The sequence below is a fragment of the Myodes glareolus genome, chromosome 17 (assembly GCF_982192425.1).
Source record: "Myodes glareolus chromosome 17, mMyoGla1.1, whole genome shotgun sequence".
NCBI classification, from domain to species: domain Eukaryota; kingdom Metazoa; phylum Chordata; class Mammalia; order Rodentia; family Cricetidae; genus Myodes; species Myodes glareolus.
Window position 1 is genome coordinate 62,135,905 of NC_142042.1, and position 16,218 is coordinate 62,152,122.

The 16,218-nt window shown below is 46.3% G+C and overlaps 1 protein-coding gene across 2 annotated transcripts in view; it reads left to right on the top strand.

The window, feature by feature from the left end:
* Positions 1 to 16,208, top strand: part of Prune1 (prune exopolyphosphatase 1) — a 31,749-nt gene extending 15,541 nt beyond the window's left edge. For both annotated transcript variants that reach the window (XM_048427835.3, XM_048427836.3), the window contains 6 exons: positions 786 to 988; positions 2,864 to 3,048; positions 4,715 to 4,873; positions 6,626 to 6,720; positions 10,998 to 11,156; positions 14,235 to 16,208. In XM_048427835.3, the coding sequence (XP_048283792.1) occupies positions 786 to 988; positions 2,864 to 3,048; positions 4,715 to 4,873; positions 6,626 to 6,720; positions 10,998 to 11,156; positions 14,235 to 14,666 (1,233 nt within the window). In that variant the 3' untranslated portion in view covers positions 14,667 to 16,208. The remainder of the gene's footprint in view (positions 1 to 785; positions 989 to 2,863; positions 3,049 to 4,714; positions 4,874 to 6,625; positions 6,721 to 10,997; positions 11,157 to 14,234) is intronic.
* Positions 16,209 to 16,218: the final 10 nt, after the last annotated feature.

A 16,218-nucleotide genomic window follows, 5' to 3' on the forward strand; every position in this document is an offset into this window, starting at 1 on the left:
GTGTATGGATGTTTTGCCTGCATGTATGTCTATGCACTATGTGTATGTCAGGTTCCCTCAGAATCCAGAAGAGGGCATCGGATCCCCTGGAACCCGAGGTATAGATGGTTGTCAGCTGCCATGTGGGTGCTGGGAATGGAATCTGGGTCCTTTGGGAGACCAGCCAGTGCTCTTAACCTCTGAGCCATCTCTCCAGCCCCTCAGGTTAACTCTTAAGGGAGGGCTGATAATCTCTTCCCTGTACCGTGAAGTCTATACCCAGTCTTTCCCATAAATCAACTTGTTGATTTCCGTGCTATTGCTAAGGAGGAGGACAAAAACCATCTTCTGAGAACAGCAGGGTACAGCTCAGTCATAGAATGTGTGCTCCCAATGTCAAGCTCTGGGTTTGATTCTCCAGTTTAAAAAAAAAAAAGTCATCCTTTTATTTTTATAGATTTGGTAATTGGTACAAAAGTGGCAATTGCTGGGCGGCAGTAGTTCACACCTTTAATCCCAGCTCTAGAAGGCAGAGGCAGGCGGATCTCTGTGAGTTCAAGCCCAGCCTGGTCTACAGAGCGAGTTCCAGGACAGCCAGGGATACACAGAGAAACCCTGTCTCAAATAAAAAATTTTTAAAACATTTAATTATTTGATAAGTGTGTGGTGGTAAGTTACCCCAGGTCATGTATGGTTTGGACTGCTTTTTACATATGTGTGTTAGGGAGTAAACCCAAAGCCCAATCTTGCTACTCTTCCTTGTGTTTTCAAAACCTTCTGATGTCTTCTTTTCAATTCCTTACTAGACCGCGGGGGCAGGAGAGATCTTTATACCCGTGTTAAACATAAACCGTGCTGAGCTTCCTCTACGCGGGGACAATGTCTTCTTCCTCCAGAAGGTTCAGATTCCAGAGTCTGCGCTGGTTTTCAGGGATGAGATCGACCTCCACGCACTGCACCAGGCTGGCCAGCTCACCCTCATCCTTGTTGACCATCACGTCTTACCCAAGTAAGTGGGCAGAGTGGTGGGTGACTGAGGCAAGTAAGTGGGCGGAGTCAAGTAAGTGGGTGGAGTGGTGGAGGCAGAGTCAAGTAAGTGGGCGGAGTGGTGGAGGCGGAGTCAAGCAAGTGGGCGGAGTGGTGGAGACTGAGTCAAGTAAGTGGGCGGGGCGGTGGAGGCGGAGTCAAGTAAGTGGGCGGAGTAATGAGGGCGGAGTCTGGAGTGGTGGAGACTGAGTCAAGTAAGTGGGCGGAGTGGTGGAGGCGGAGTCAAGTAAGTGGGTGGAGTGGTGGGGGCGGAGTCAGGTAAGTATGTGCTCATCCTGCACTTGAGACTCTGGCAACTGACACAGAAGGAAGGGGGTTCGCCTTCTGGAGTCTCAGAGGCTAATTTTTGTGGTTTTTGTCTGTGGTTTTTGTTTGTTTGTTTGTTTGCTTTGTGCAACATTGACTGGCCTGGAAATCATTGTGTATTCCAGTCTGGCCTCAAACTCAGAAATTCACCTGCCTCAGAAGCCCATTAAACTATAATTAGTGGGTCATATCCATATGAAAAACCTATTAAAATAGTGTCATTTCTCTAGTTATATGATGTTTATGATATAAAGAAGTAAAAGTACCTAGTGAGTTCAAACTAATTCAAAATACCTTAAATCTGCCTTTAATGTCAGAACCTTTTGCTGTTTTGAAACACAGGAATACTATGTTCTAGTAGGCTCTAGAAATATCAGTCAGTCTGTTCAACAAATGTGGACATCTGTAATAATTCCACTTCTAACTTAGGACTAGAAAACCCTGCCAGAAAGCAACATTACTATGAAATTTGCTATTCTTAAAATGCATAGTTTTCCCTTGAGCACGCTGTGGTTATAGCAAGGAGTGATAGGTCCCTGAGGGCATCCGTGAGTGAGTCTATTTAGTGAAACCTTTTTCTGAAGTGGATGAAGGTGGCCAATTTCATGAATCTCTCCGTCAGGAAGAGGGCAGTAAGCACCAGATCATCGCAGTGGATGCTGGGGGGAAGTGGTAGCTGTCACGCTAGAGGATGCTGGGACTAGACATGGACTTTCGCACTTTTGCACTGGAGGGAAACTGGGGGCCTCGGTCTGTAGAGGAGTTGGCCCTTGAGCCTAGTCTACAAAGGGAACTTGGTGTTTGTCCCCTGCAGGGGTGGGAAGGTGACTGAGAGGAGTTAATGGAAGCGAAGCCAGGCAGGCATGAAATTGCACACTGAGTTGGGGGACTGGGACTTGTTTTGTGCAGCTGACGTTAAATGTGTGGGAGAGGTAAGCCATGAATTTATGCGACTGAGGTGATCATGGAGTCCGTTTAGGGTCTTTTAAGAGTGTAGACTTTACTTTAGGTAACAGAAAGCTTGTGTGATGATTATATTATTCCAGCTCCTAACAGAATAAAGTTTTTTGTAATGGAAACGTTTGAGGGTTTAATGAGCCCTGGTGAAGAGCCGAAACAGTCTAGGGGCTCCTGAGGGTGTAGCACAGGGGTGGGAAGGAAGGCATGAATGGGTAAAGCCCTAACCTGGTGGCCTAGTGGTATTTGATTGTCAAGAGAAGAAGGTTCTCTGTTGAGTATCAGAGTGGACACTCAATTGGAACGGCAACCTAAAGAGCAATAACGATATAGACATTCATAGCAGACGTTTCACAGAGTTTGTTACATGCTGTTTAAATGCCATTTCAGACACCACATTAAAGCGAGTAGAGAAGAGTGAGGCGGGGCGGGGGGAGGGGGAGTTAAAAAGTGACCTCCATGCATTTGCCTAAGACGCCCACACATTTCTTTGCGGTGGAGACTGGTTCTGGCAGCTGGAGTGCTCTTACATTTCTCTCTCTTCCTGTTTTCTGTTAACCACTGCCCTCCCCAGAAGTGACGCTGCTCTGGAGGAGGCAGTAACAGAGGTGCTGGACCATCGACCAATTGAGCAGAAATACTGTCCTCCCTGTCATGTTTCAGTTGAGCTGGTGGGATCCTGTGCTACCCTGGTGGCAGAGAGAATCCTCCAGGGGGCGCCAGAGATCTTGGACAGACAAACTGCCTCCCTATTGCACGGTAAGGGATCAGTTTTGGATTAGGACCTGATTGGGTCCTTTGTACCCTTCCCACACAGGGAGCGGGGAAAGTCTAGCCGCTTGCAGCCTTACTTGTAACTGTGTGCCCTAGAAGCCATCCGCTTATCACAGAGGGCAAGGGTTTGCTCGCAGTAATTGGGCATTTTTCTCACTGCCTGGGGATCTGTGTTGGAGACCGCAGAAAGGAAACACAAAGCAGCTGACCTTGGCGGTTCCCTCTGGCAGCTCTGTCTAATAGGAGGACTCACTGAAGAAACAGGAAACAGGCTCAGCTGTCAGTCCCACCAGGACGTGGTTGTATGTCTGAGCAACTCTCCTCTCGTTTTTCCACGGGTTGTGTATGTGCTGAGACTAATTAGATTGTCCGAGGCAGTCTCTTCCAGTGGTAATAGCCTTGATATCTGTGATGGAAGACAAAATCCAAACACAGAGGGAAGTAGACACAAAGCCATCTGTAGCCAAGAAGCTATTTGAAATTCATAGCTACTGAGAGGGGAACCCAGTCTTCTGTAGAGTGACTTTAGGTATTATCCAACACTCTTCAGGGTAGGCTCCATTCTTAGGAATATTTAGCCAACCAAAACCCTGGGGTTTTTGCTTTTAAATTTTTGTCTTTTAAATTTTTTTAAAAATTTTTATGTGGACATGTGCTTTGCCTGCATGTAGGTCTGTGCACTACATGTATGCCTGGTGCCCTCAGACACCAGAAGAGTGTCATTGTTGTGAACTGCCATGTGGCTGCTGGGAATTGAACTTGAGTCCTCTGGAAGAGCAGCTAATGCTCTTACTGAGCCATCTCTCTCTCCAGCCCCTACCTGCTTATTTGAGAGAGAGAAAGAACATGCAGTCGGGTGGGTGGGGAGGTGGAAGCAGAGCTGGGGAAGGAAAAAGAATATGAAAGTTTCAAAGAATAAATAAAAACTGTAAAAAAAGAAAATTCTGTGATGGAATTTGACTTACTGAGGAGCCGGATTCCCCTGAGGTTGTGAAATCCACAAGGCCCAGGCTTCTTTTTTTTTTTTTAAAGATTTATTTATTTATTATGTATACAGTATTCTGCTTACATTCATGCTTGCAGGCCCGAAGAGGGCACCAGACCTCATTACAGATTGTTGTGAGCCACCATGTGGTTGCTGGAAATTGAACTCAGGACCTTTGGACGAGCAGGCAATGCTCTTAACCACTGAGCCATCTCTCCAGCCCGCCCAGGCTTCTTTTTATTTTATTTATTTACTTTTATATGTTTGTGTGATTTGTCTGCATATATATCTGCATAATGTGCATGCCTGATGCCTAAGGAGGCCAGAAGAGGGCTTCAGAGCTCCTGAGCCTGGAGTGTCAGTTGTAAACTGCCGTGTTGGTTCTGGGACTCAAACCTGGGTCGTCTGTAAGAGGAACCAGTGCTCTTCGCCACTGAGCATCTCTCCAGGCGCAGGCTTCCTGTCCCCTTCCCATGTTCTTCATTGTGCTTCATGCTGGGAGTTCTCACTTAGGACACGGTCAGTCCAAGTGTATTGCTTGTCCTCATGGTTTGCCCTGGCTGTACTCTCTAGATTGTGTCCACTGGGTTTGGAATTCTGTGCGTGCCAGTGGTTGTGAGTGGAGGGCTCACTCACGGGACTCTGTTCCTCCATATCCCTTCATAGGTACCATCATTCTGGACTGTGTCAACATGGATGCAAAAATTGGAAAGGCAACTCTAAAGGACAGCAAATATGTAGAGGAGCTGGAGGCCCTCTTCCCAGATCTTCCCCAGAGAAAGGACATCTTTGATTCTCTGCAAAAGGCAAAGTTTGACATCTCGGGTATGATGGATTTCCCACATGAGAAAGTCAGTGGGCAAGCTTTGAACATCGCATCTGGAAGGGTGTCAGAACGATGTCAGAGCGTTACAATGGTTTACTCTGCACACCAGAGAGAAGTAAGGGGCATCCATGGCTGCTCATGAACGATCAGTCATCTGTTAGGTCATTCCGTCCTGAGTTTGGAAGAGATGAAAAGAGCTGGGGATGGTAGCCCGTGCTATCCTCCCAGCATTGGTGAAGCCAAGGTGGGAATACAGAAAATTCAGGGCAACCTGCGCGCGCTACTTAATGAGTTGACGGACAGCATGGTTTATATAAGGAGACCCTATCTCAAAAAGTGAAAGCTACATAGAAAACCCTGTCTTGAAAAAAAAATAAAATAAAAGGGATTTTTAAAAAATCCAAGACTAGCTGAGAAGTGGCACTTAAGAGATGGAGGCAGGTGGATCTCTGTGAGTTCGAGACCAGCTTGGTCTACAGAGTAAGTTTCAGGACAGCCAGGGCTACACACAGAAAACTATGTCTTGAAAAATCACAAATAAATAAACAAACAGACAAATATATAAATAAATTTAGTCCTAAGGCTATATGCATAGCCCAAATGGGACTTGATGGATATGAAAAGGGAAAAGAAGGAAGTAGGTGGTCAGGAAGGCAGGTGGGCCTGGGGATACTGGGAGGGTAACTATGATCAACATATTATATGAAATTCTCAAAGAATAAAAAAATTGTAGAGTCCCAGTCTAATCTGAGAATGTAGGCCATAAGTAACATATATGGGGGTAAGCTATCAGAGCAGGAGCCGTGTGACTGGAGAAAGAAGAAAACAATTCAGTGTATGTCCAAAGGACAAAGAGAACCAACAACTCCCATAATCTACCTGTTGGCGTAAGAAAAGCAAAAGAAAGAAGCAGAAATGTGACAACGTACTTTTAGGAAGTTAAAAGAACACAGAAAGAAAGAAAACCCCAGGGCTGAGGACGTAGCCAAAGAGCAGGCCCTGCCCAGCATGCACAAGGGCCCAGCTGTGACCCCCAGCAAAACTAATCCATAAAGAGTAGGGGGGGCGGGAGGAGGCTGGGAAGAGGTAAAGCTCGCTTGTGTTGGTTCTGGGTTTTCGTTTGCTTGTTTTCGAGGTGTTGTGTTTGTTTTAATGACGTGGTCTCACTGTGTAGCCCTAGCTAACCTGAAACTCACAGTATAGACCTAGCTAGTCTCAAACTCGTGATCCTCCTGCCTTTTCCTCCATAGCCCTGGGATAACAGGTGTGTACACCACACCCAGTAAACCGCCTCTTCTTTGCCCCTTCTACAAAGTCCCTGACTCTAAAGGTGACCATTCAACTCTTCTGACCTGATTGTTACCTGATTGTTACCATCTTTTAAGTTTTTTATTTTTTATGTATGGATGTTTGCCTGCCTGTGTGTCTGTGCACTGTGTGCATGTCTGGTACCCTCAGAAGATAGAGGAGAGGGCATCAGATCCCCTGGAACTACAGTTACTCAGTTTTGAACTGCCATGTGGGTGCTGGGAATTGAACCCTGGCCCTCTGGATATTTGCTCTTAACTGCTGAGCCATCTCTCCAGCCTGTGACCTGATTAGTCAAGTGGTTCCTTATATAATTACATCTTCACTTATTGCTCCTGTTCATTGGCCCTAGGGGAAACTACTTTCCCATTTTCCTTGTCTTCCCCTTTGTGGTGTTGGGTCACATCCCCTCTCTGACTCCTAATTTCCCGTCTATTTTCTAGGCCTGACAACTGAGCAGATGCTCAGAAAAGATCAGAAGACCATTTACAGACAAGGCACCAAGGTGACCATCAGTGCAATCTACATGGATTTGGAGGTAAGAGCCAACCGCCAGTGTGAACGTGAAGGGAACATCGTTTTTCATCCATGAGACTTTGCCCTTCATTCCTGCCCACTGTGGGCTACCTTGGTACCTCTCCACTTGTCTCAGTGTCCTCTGGGATTCTCCACAGCCCATCACCCCTCACTGTGCTGCTGTAATAGCCTGGGTACTGGTTTCTCTGCACCCACCTCAGTTTTGCATCCCTACAAAACATTTTCCATATAATCAGTGATTTTGTATATATGTATTTTTTAAGGATTTATTTATTTATTATGTATACAGTGTTCTGTCTGTTTGTATATTTTCTGGCCAGAAGAGGACACCAGATCTCATTACAGATGGCTGTGAGCTACCATGTGGTTGCTGGGAATTGAACTCTGGACCTCTGGAAGAGCAGTCAGTGCTCTTAACCTCTGAGCCATCTCTCCAGCCCTATATATGTATTTTTTTAAAAAATATTTTAACAGGGCTAGAGAGTTGTTTCAGTGGTTAAAGGCATTTGTTCACTTTTACAGAGGACTTGAGTTAAGTTCTCAGCACCCATAGTGGTTTACAATGATTTGTAACTTTAATTCCGGGGACTCTTATGCTCTCTTCAGACATCTATGGGCCCCAGACACACACATAGTACACTTAATATAATGTAGGCAAAACACCACTCATACACATAAAGTAATCTAAAACATAAATGTGTATATATATTCTAGCCATTAACAGCTGAGCCATATCTCCAGCCCTTTCAAAATATTTTTAAAATTACATTTATGCCAGGCATGGTGCCACATGCCTTAAACCTCTACACTCTGGAGTCTCAGAGGTAGGCAGATCTCTGACTTTCAAGCCAGGTAGGGCTACAGAGTGAGACCCTTTTTCAAAACAAAACAGTATTGGTGTTTGTGAGAGTGTGTGAAGGTCAGAGGACAACAAGCAAGAGTCAGTTCTTTGCTTCTACTGTGTAGATTCCAGGGGTTGAACTCAGGTTGGCAGCAAGTGCCTTTACCCACTGAGCCATCTCCTTGGCCCTGTTCATGTGGTTTTCAAGACAGGCTGGCATGGAACTGTGTAGTCTAGACTGGTATTGAATTCAGAACAGGCTTCCTGCCCCTGTGTAGACAGAGGTGGCTCAGGCATGTTTCTAGCTAGCTCTGATATCTTAAATTAACCCATTTCTGTTAATCTGTGTCGCCATGAGGCTGTGGTTCACCAGTAAGGTTTGGTGTCTTTCTCCTTCTGTAGCTACATGGCGTCTCCCTGACTCTGCCTACTCTCTCTATATATCTCTGTTTGGATTTCCTGCCTGGCTTTATTCTGCTAAGCCATTGGCTGAAACAGCTTTATTCATCAACCAATAAAAGCAACACATACAGAAGGACATCACACATTATTCCTGCTTCTAAGAGCTAGGATTACAGTCTTGAGTTACCATAGCCAACTGTAGAATGATCCTCAACAAGTAAGAGCCATCACTGCTCTTATAAAGGACCAAGGTTTAGTCCATGTCAGGCAGTTTATAACTATTTATAAGTTCTAGAGACTCCTATGCTGTCTGGCCTCTGTAAGTATCTTCTCTCACATAGACACACTTATATATGCATAATTTTTTTATTTTAGAATGTATGTATATATGGCCTGAGAATATATATCTCAGGCTAGGTGTTTTGGCTAGTTTTATGTCAACTTGATACAAGCTATAATCATTTGTGAGGTAGGAACACCAGTGGACAAAACATCCCCCGTAAGATCGGGCTGTAGGCAAGACCATATGGTATTTTCTTAATTAGTGGTCAATGTGAGATTGATTGGTCTGTTAGTCCTGGTTCTATAAGAAAGCAGACTGAACAAAACATGTGGAGTTAGCCGGTAAGCAGCACCCCTCCGTGGCCTCTGCATCAGGTTCCTGCCCCATTTTAGTTCCTGTCCTGACTTCCTTCAGTGATGGACTAAGATGTGGAAATATAAGCCAAATAAACCCTTTCTTCCTTGAGCCACTCTTGGTCATGATGTTTCCTTACAGTGATAGTAACCCTAACTAGAATACCAGGTATGGTGGCAAGTGCTTTTAATCCTGGTGCTTGGGAAACAGGCCAGCCAGGGTTACATAGTGGGACCCTATCTTAAATAAGTAAATAGATAAAATAATAAATGAGATCACATCCAGTCCCTCCTTGCTTTATTCTTTTTCATTGTGTTTCTTGCACAATCTAAAGGCTTCCCTGTGCCTTTATTTGACCTCTGTCCTTTACTCTGGCCTTACCTCATTCCAGCCTCGATGGTTCTGGTCTCCAAGGGCATCAGCATTCATGTGCACATACACATTTGTACTTAAAAATCAAATGAATATTTGAAAACAGTAACAACAACAATCAAGGGCTGGAGAGAGGGCTCAGTGGTTAAAAGAACTTGTTTCTTTGTAGAGGACCTGAGTTTGATTCCCAGCATGCACTTGGAGGCTCACAACCATCTGTAATTCCAGTTTCTGGAGCTGGAGAGATGACTTACTGGTTAAGAACACTGACTACTCATCCAGAGGACATGGGTTCAAATCCCAGCACCGACATGGCAGCTCATACCTGTCTGTGACTCCAAGATCTGACACCCTCACACAGACACATATGCAGGCAAAGCACCAATGCACATAAAATAAAAATAAATAAATTTAAAAAAATTACAGTTCCATGGAATCAGACATTCTCTTCTGACCTCTGTGGACACTACCAAGTATACACATAGTACAAGTACATACACCCAGACCAAATGCATAAAATAAATAAATCTAAACAAAAAGTACTACAGTTCCTGTTATACAGTAGTCTCATGGGTTGGTTTGTTTTCCAATGCTGAGAGCATGCTGGGTAAATGCATTACCACTGAAACTTGATTAAGTTTTCACGCCTCTCATTCATTTATTTCAGGTATGAGGTCCCATGTGGATGACACACACAGTTTAAGAAACCATGGTATAGGGGCTGGAGAGGTGGCTCAGCGGTTAAGAGCACTGGCTGCTCTTCCAGAAGACCTGGGTTCAATTCCCAGCAACCACATGGTGGCTCACAACCATCTGTAATATTTGGTGCCCTCTTCTGGTCTGCAGGCATACATGCAGGCAGAACACTGTATCCATGATAGATAAATAAATCTTTTAAAAAAAGAAAAACCATAGCATATAGCCTAACGTGGAATCATGACAACATGAAAGGGTAGCCACGGAGCCTGGCCACTGTACAGATTGACACTTTAGAATGGCCATGTATGGGGGCTGCAGCGACGGCTCAGGAGCTCCTCAGGCTCAGTCACCAGCTCAGATCCCCAGGACACACAAAAGCTTGGCGTGGGCACACGGGCACCAGCAACTCCAGTGTCATGCAGGGAGGAGACAGAGGCTCACTGGGGCTTACTGGCCAGCAGCCTGGCTCCAGCCTCAGTAAGAGACAGGAATATGGCAAGAGTGATAGAGCAGCACACCTGATGTCCTCCTCTGGTCTCTGCGCACGCACATATACACGCATATACATGTGCATATATCATCCATGCATACTAATTGAAGAAAGGCCAAGAATTGAGAAAAGCCCGGCATTATGTATTAGAGAAAATGCTGCATGAAAAATATTTGGGTGATATAGATTAGCAAAGAGTGAGCCAAGGATGGATCACCATCCTGAAGGGAAACTAGGGCGGAACCCTGGAGACAGACTAGCTGTCTTCATGGCTTGCTCTGCCTGCTTCTTCTTATACCACGCAGGCCTTTCTGCCCAGGGTTGGCACCACCCACAGTGAGCTACGCCCTTCCCTGTCAATCATTAGTGTGAAAATGCCCCACAGGCTTGTCTACAGGCAGGTCTAAGAGAGGCATTTTCTCTTGAGGTTTTCTCTTCCCAGGTGACCCAAACTTGTTTCAAGTTTGCAAAAACTCTAACTAGCATCTGGCCGCCGCTCATGCCTTCCTTCTCTGTCACCTTCAGGCTTCATCCTTAGAACAGTTGTTTGTAAATGCTGTCTTCCTATTTTATTGAAGAAGCCTAGGCCCGGGAGGTGGGATGATTATCACTTCTTGATCTTATGCCTAAGAGGCACTGTAGTAGAGCTAATTTTTAAAACAATTCTGTCTTAATCAGAAGCCTGCATTCTCCCCGTCTGTCACAGCTCCAGCAGAAATGCTGCATACCGTTTTCGTGGTACACACGATTGAATCACATGCACAGACCTCTGTGAGGGCTTGTTAGCAAGGATGTGGTCTGGCTGTAAGCAACCCTTACTCGGTTTCATCTTTCTAGGCCTTTCTGCAGCGGCTGGACCTCCTGGAAGATCTCAGTGCTTTCTGCCATGAGCACAGCTATGATGCCTTGGTTGCCATGACTATCTTTTTCAACACTCACAATGAGCCAGTACGACAATTAGCTGTTTTCTGTCCCCACTCATCACTTCGAATGACAGTAAGTCTCCTTCCATCAATCAGAGGGTTAGTGACCAGAGTGTGCCTTTGTGTTCTATAGCTCTGTACTGTAAGACCTTGTCTCAGGCTGTGTCTTTATAGAAGGGTGTGTGTTTTATTTCTATTTTTATTTATTTATTTATTTATTTGAGATAGGGTTTTTCTGTGAAACAATCCTGGCTGTCCTGGAACCCACTCTGTAGACCACCCTGGCCTCGAACTCATAGAGATCCGCCTGCCTCTGCCTCCTGAGTGCTGGGGTTAAAGGCGTGCGCCACCACCACCTGGAATAATTTTTATTCACTATTGTGTGTTTGTGTCCATGTGAGCATGTGCTCATGTGTGTGTGTGGATGCCCATGGAAGCTAGAAGAGGTATTTAGATCCCGTGGAGCGAGAGTAACATAGCCATCCAACATGGATGCTGGAATCCAGTTGTCCTCATGATTGTGCAAGTGAAGTCTCCAACCCCTACTGTATGTAGTGTGTGTACACATGTGGGGGTCAGAGGACATCTTGCAGGATTTAGTTCACTCCTACTCTTGTAGGTCCTGGGGATCAAATTCAGAAGACCAGCCCGGGCAGCAGGTACCTTTGTCTGTTGGTCCTCACATTGTAGCCCAGGCTGCCTTTGAACTCACAGCAATTTTCCTGCCTCAGCCTCCTCAGTGCTGAATGTGAGCCCCCATGCCCAGCTACTCAGAATCTCATAGACATGGACCCAGGCCCCTTGCGTGTTTTTATCCACATGAGCTACAAAGAGTAATCGTAGTCAAACAGTTACTGAGAAAAGCACTCCCAAAGCTAGACACAACGATTCCTACTTACAAGGAGTTTAAAGCAAACTCTGGTTATAAGGAAATGTCAACCTGGACTTAAAAATTTGCTCTTAACTGGGCATGATGACCCAGGCCTGTATTCTCAGAGTTTAGGGAGAGGCTGAGGATTTAGCTCAGTGATAGAGTACTCACCTAGCCAAAGCCCTGGGTTTGATCCCCAGTACCACTCAAACAAAAACAAAAACAAGCAACCACAATAAAAAAAAAAAAAAAGCTGGGTGGCGGTGGTGCATCCCTTTAATCCCAGCTCTCAGGAGGAAGAGGCAGGCAGATCTCTTGAGTTCGAGGCCAGTCTGGTCTACAAAGTGAATTCTAGAACAAGCTCCATAGCTACACAGAGAAACCTTGTCTCCAAAACAAACAAAAAAAAACCTAAAAGAAAATCAATTCTTTTTTTCCATTGTCTTGACAATTTATGGACAGAAGGGTGTGGCCCAGGTGTGTGTGTGTGTGTGTGTGTTTGTGTGTGTGTGTGTGTGTGCGTGCGTGCACGCCACACTCCAGAGAAGTGCTCCAGACCAGGTCAGCCCCTTTCCTGACCTTTTCTGTTTTCTGTTGGTTACTGTTGTAAAATGACGTAAGACTCTGGGTTGCCTGTGCTGTAAATTTGCTAAGAACAGTCCGGCTAGAAGTTCTGTGCACCCAGGAGAGGTGTGTCTGCCCTTCGCTGCCACTTTTCCTTTGTTTCCTCCCCTGGTGTAGGGTAGCTGGCACTATGGAGAGAAGTAAGTTCTGTAATCAGGTAGTCGGGATTTCTGTCTTGGGTTCCTGCCCACTCGCCCTTTGAGCTAAGCCAGAGGACTAGAGTCGATGACTCAAGTACGTGTCATCACTGCACAGTCTGCCGTGGCCATCGGCGTAAAGTGCGTTCTGAGGCAGAGTCCATGCTCGTGTGACTCTTACCAACCATGCTAAGGGCTGGTCCTTTGGCTATAAGAAAGTATCCTCCGTCTTCCGGAGCCTAGTCCCCTCCGCCATTCTGATGACAGTAGCTACCCATGCTCTTTGTGCTGGGAGATGGGATCCTTTTTACTGTCTACTTTGCCATCTCCTCCCTTCCTCCTTCCTAGGTAAGACATGTAGAACACTACTTTTGGTGACAGTCCTGAGTTCCAATGTCAGTTTTGCCTCATATAAACTGTGACTTATTCTATGTACACATCAGTTACCATAAGTGAATGTAGTCGCTGTGCCAATATCATGAAATATTTGTAAACATCCAGACTGGCAGCATGTCTGGCCTGTCCCGCACCCTCAGTTTGTCCTGTTTGTTCAGCTTTAGTCCTAAGATCTCTGTGGGTGCCAGTCCTGTCCTGGCTAAAGAGAAAGCATGGATATATACACGGAACCCGCTTGAGCATGGATATATACATGGAGCCCACATTATCTTAAGCACAGGGATCCTGGGATCTGTTTCAGATTCTGCCATTATTCATATGATTTCACTCAAGAAAACCTCTGAGCCAGGGGTGGGAGAGTTGGGAGGTTTGTGGACACCTTTAATCCAAGCACTCGGGAGGCAGAGGCAAGCAGATCTCTGTGACTTCGAGGCCAGCCTGGTCTACAGAGCGAGTTCCAGGACAGCCAGGGCTATATAAAGAAATCCTGTCGAGAGAGAGGGAGAGAGACAGGAAGAGAGAGAGAGGGAGAAAGTGGGGGAGAGGGAGAGGGAGAGAAACAGGGAGAGAGACACAGAGAGAGAGAGAGAGAGAGACAGAGAGGGAGAGGGAGAGAGACAGGGAGAGAAAACCTCTGTGTACTTTGATTTCAAATATGTCATCTAAATAAATGTTCCAGCCATGCTGTGTGTCTTATATTATCAGCACATGGGAAGCTGAGGCAGGGGCATTACAATGCATTCAAGGCCAGCCTAGGCTACTTAGTAAGTTCCGGGGTAGCAGTATGTGTTAAGACCTTACTGCTTAAAAAGAAAGGAAGGAAGGAAGGAAGGAAAAAAAGAAAAAGGGAGGTGGTCTGGGAATATAAATCATCTGCAGCTTGCTTGCTGGATGCTTGAAGTCCTGGATTTGATCCCAGGCACCTCAGTTTGGGGTGCTGGCACACGGGTAACCTCTGCACTGAGATGGCAGAGGTGGGTGGATCTGTGTGTGTTTCAGGCCAGCCAGGGCTACATGGTGAGACCCTATATCAGCAAACACACAAAATCCTTTTCCCTCTGTCAGAAACCTCAGCTCTCTGCTGCGCCACATTTAGTACCAGCCCTGTTCTTGTCCCCTGCAGATCTGTGGAGTCTTGGAACAGTCCACCTCCCCAGCCTTGAGGCTGACCCCGATCCCGAGCCGCTCCCCTGACCTCCAGGCCTACCTCCAAGGCAACACCCAGGTCTCTCGCAAGAAACTGCTGCCTGTGCTCCAGGACGCCCTCTCCGCCTACTTTGACTCAAGGAAGATGCCGCCAGGGCAGCCTGAGGTAGTGGGAATGTCCTCCAGGGAGCAGGCGGACAAGGAACTGGACAGGGCAGGTAACTCCCTGATTTCTGGACTGAGTCAGGATGACGAGGACCCTCCGCTGCCCCCCACGCCCATGAACAGCTTGGTGGATGAGTGCCCTCTGGATCAGGGGCTGCCTAAGCTGTCAGCCGAGGCTGTCTTTGAGAAGTGCAGCCAGATCTCGCTGTCCCAGTCAGCCAGAGTCTCCCCAGCAAAGAAATGACTGTTGGGAGGGGTGGGGAGAGTGGAGGAGGTGGCTGCCCACCTCAAGTGCATGTTTGGAGATGTCTGACCATTTCAGCGTCTGTTGCTCCAGGATCTGGTGTACTGTTCTGAAGCTGGGAGGGAAGGAAGCAGCTGCTCTAAGAATGGCTTCCTGCCTCTCCCAGCCGGTATCTACCAGTCAGACAAGTTTGATTATTTTATTATTTAATCTGCACTGATTTTTCTGTTCGAATTTTGATGGGTGTGGTGTGATATGACCACTGTCCTAGCAGAGCAGGACTGAAGGAATGTAGACCCCATCTCCGTGTCTTCAGAAGGCCATGGGCAGAGGCCGTATCGGTCATGAAACCAACTTCATGTCTTCATGAATTCTCCATTTCATTTTTTTAAAGTTCTTTTTGAGACAGAGACTCGTGTAGCCCAGACTGGCCTTGAACTTTGTATGTGTCTGAGGCGAGTCTTGAACTCCTAATCCTCCTGAGTGGAATTGTAGTCACGTATAGCCATACCTGACTAGTCTCTCGGGGTTTTTTTTGGGGGGGGGGTGTTCTTTTGTTTTGTTTTTTTTTTTATTGTTGTTGTTGTTTTTTGAGACAGGGTTTCTTTGTGTAGCTTTGGAGCCTGACCTGGAACTCACTATGTAGACCAGGCTGGCTTCAAATTCAGAGATTCGCCTGCCTCTGCCTCCCGAGTACTGGGATTAAAGTCGTGTGCCACCACTGCCAGCCTTGTCTGTCATCTTGCACATGTGGCTGGACTTCCTATTTCTTTGTCTGCTTCTGTCCCAGGGTCACAGGAAGCCTGAGGAGACCCTGAGCATCAGAGGTTCTTGGCTTCATGGAGCACCCAGGAAGGCTGTTGGTACCTTGTGGGCATTTTTTTTTTTGTTTTTTTTTGCTAGGAGGGCAGAACTTGATTGGGCCATGGACGTCTCCTGCCTCAGTGGCTCTGGCAGATTCTCGTCTGTCTTTTCTGGTGTTGCTCATGTTAAAGGAAGCATGGGTGGGTCTTCTGGTGTACATTTCACTGCTGTGGGTCTCATTTCCCCGTCTGTAAATGAGGGTTAGGAGTAGATGTATCCTGTGACCTGCCCCCTTTTTCTGTCACCCTTTTCCTCCTCTACGTCTTTGTATTTTTCCTCGTCTTCCCTGGGAGTGCTCAGGATCACTGGATTGTGTGTGTTTATTTGTGATTGTACCAAGGGACTTAGCCTCATGTAGCATGTACAGGGATACATCATGACCCAGGAGCGAGCTCTCTCCCACTGACTGGTCTGCATGTGTCGTCTCTCCCTCTCCCCGCTTTTTTTTCAACCAGCCTTTTCCCCCTGTTCTTACCCCATTTAAATTGCAAACAATATTGATGAACTGTAGGATGTGATGGTTTGGGGCAGTCTGACTTCACTTTAGGGTATGATGTCTGTAGCCATTGGGAATGTGAAATACTGGTGCGATCACTGAACCAAAGGGATTGTGTCCTGTGACTTTGGTACTTTGTTTTGCATTTTTGTTTTGTATTAAATACTTTCTTCCTGTTTGAAGTCTTGTCTC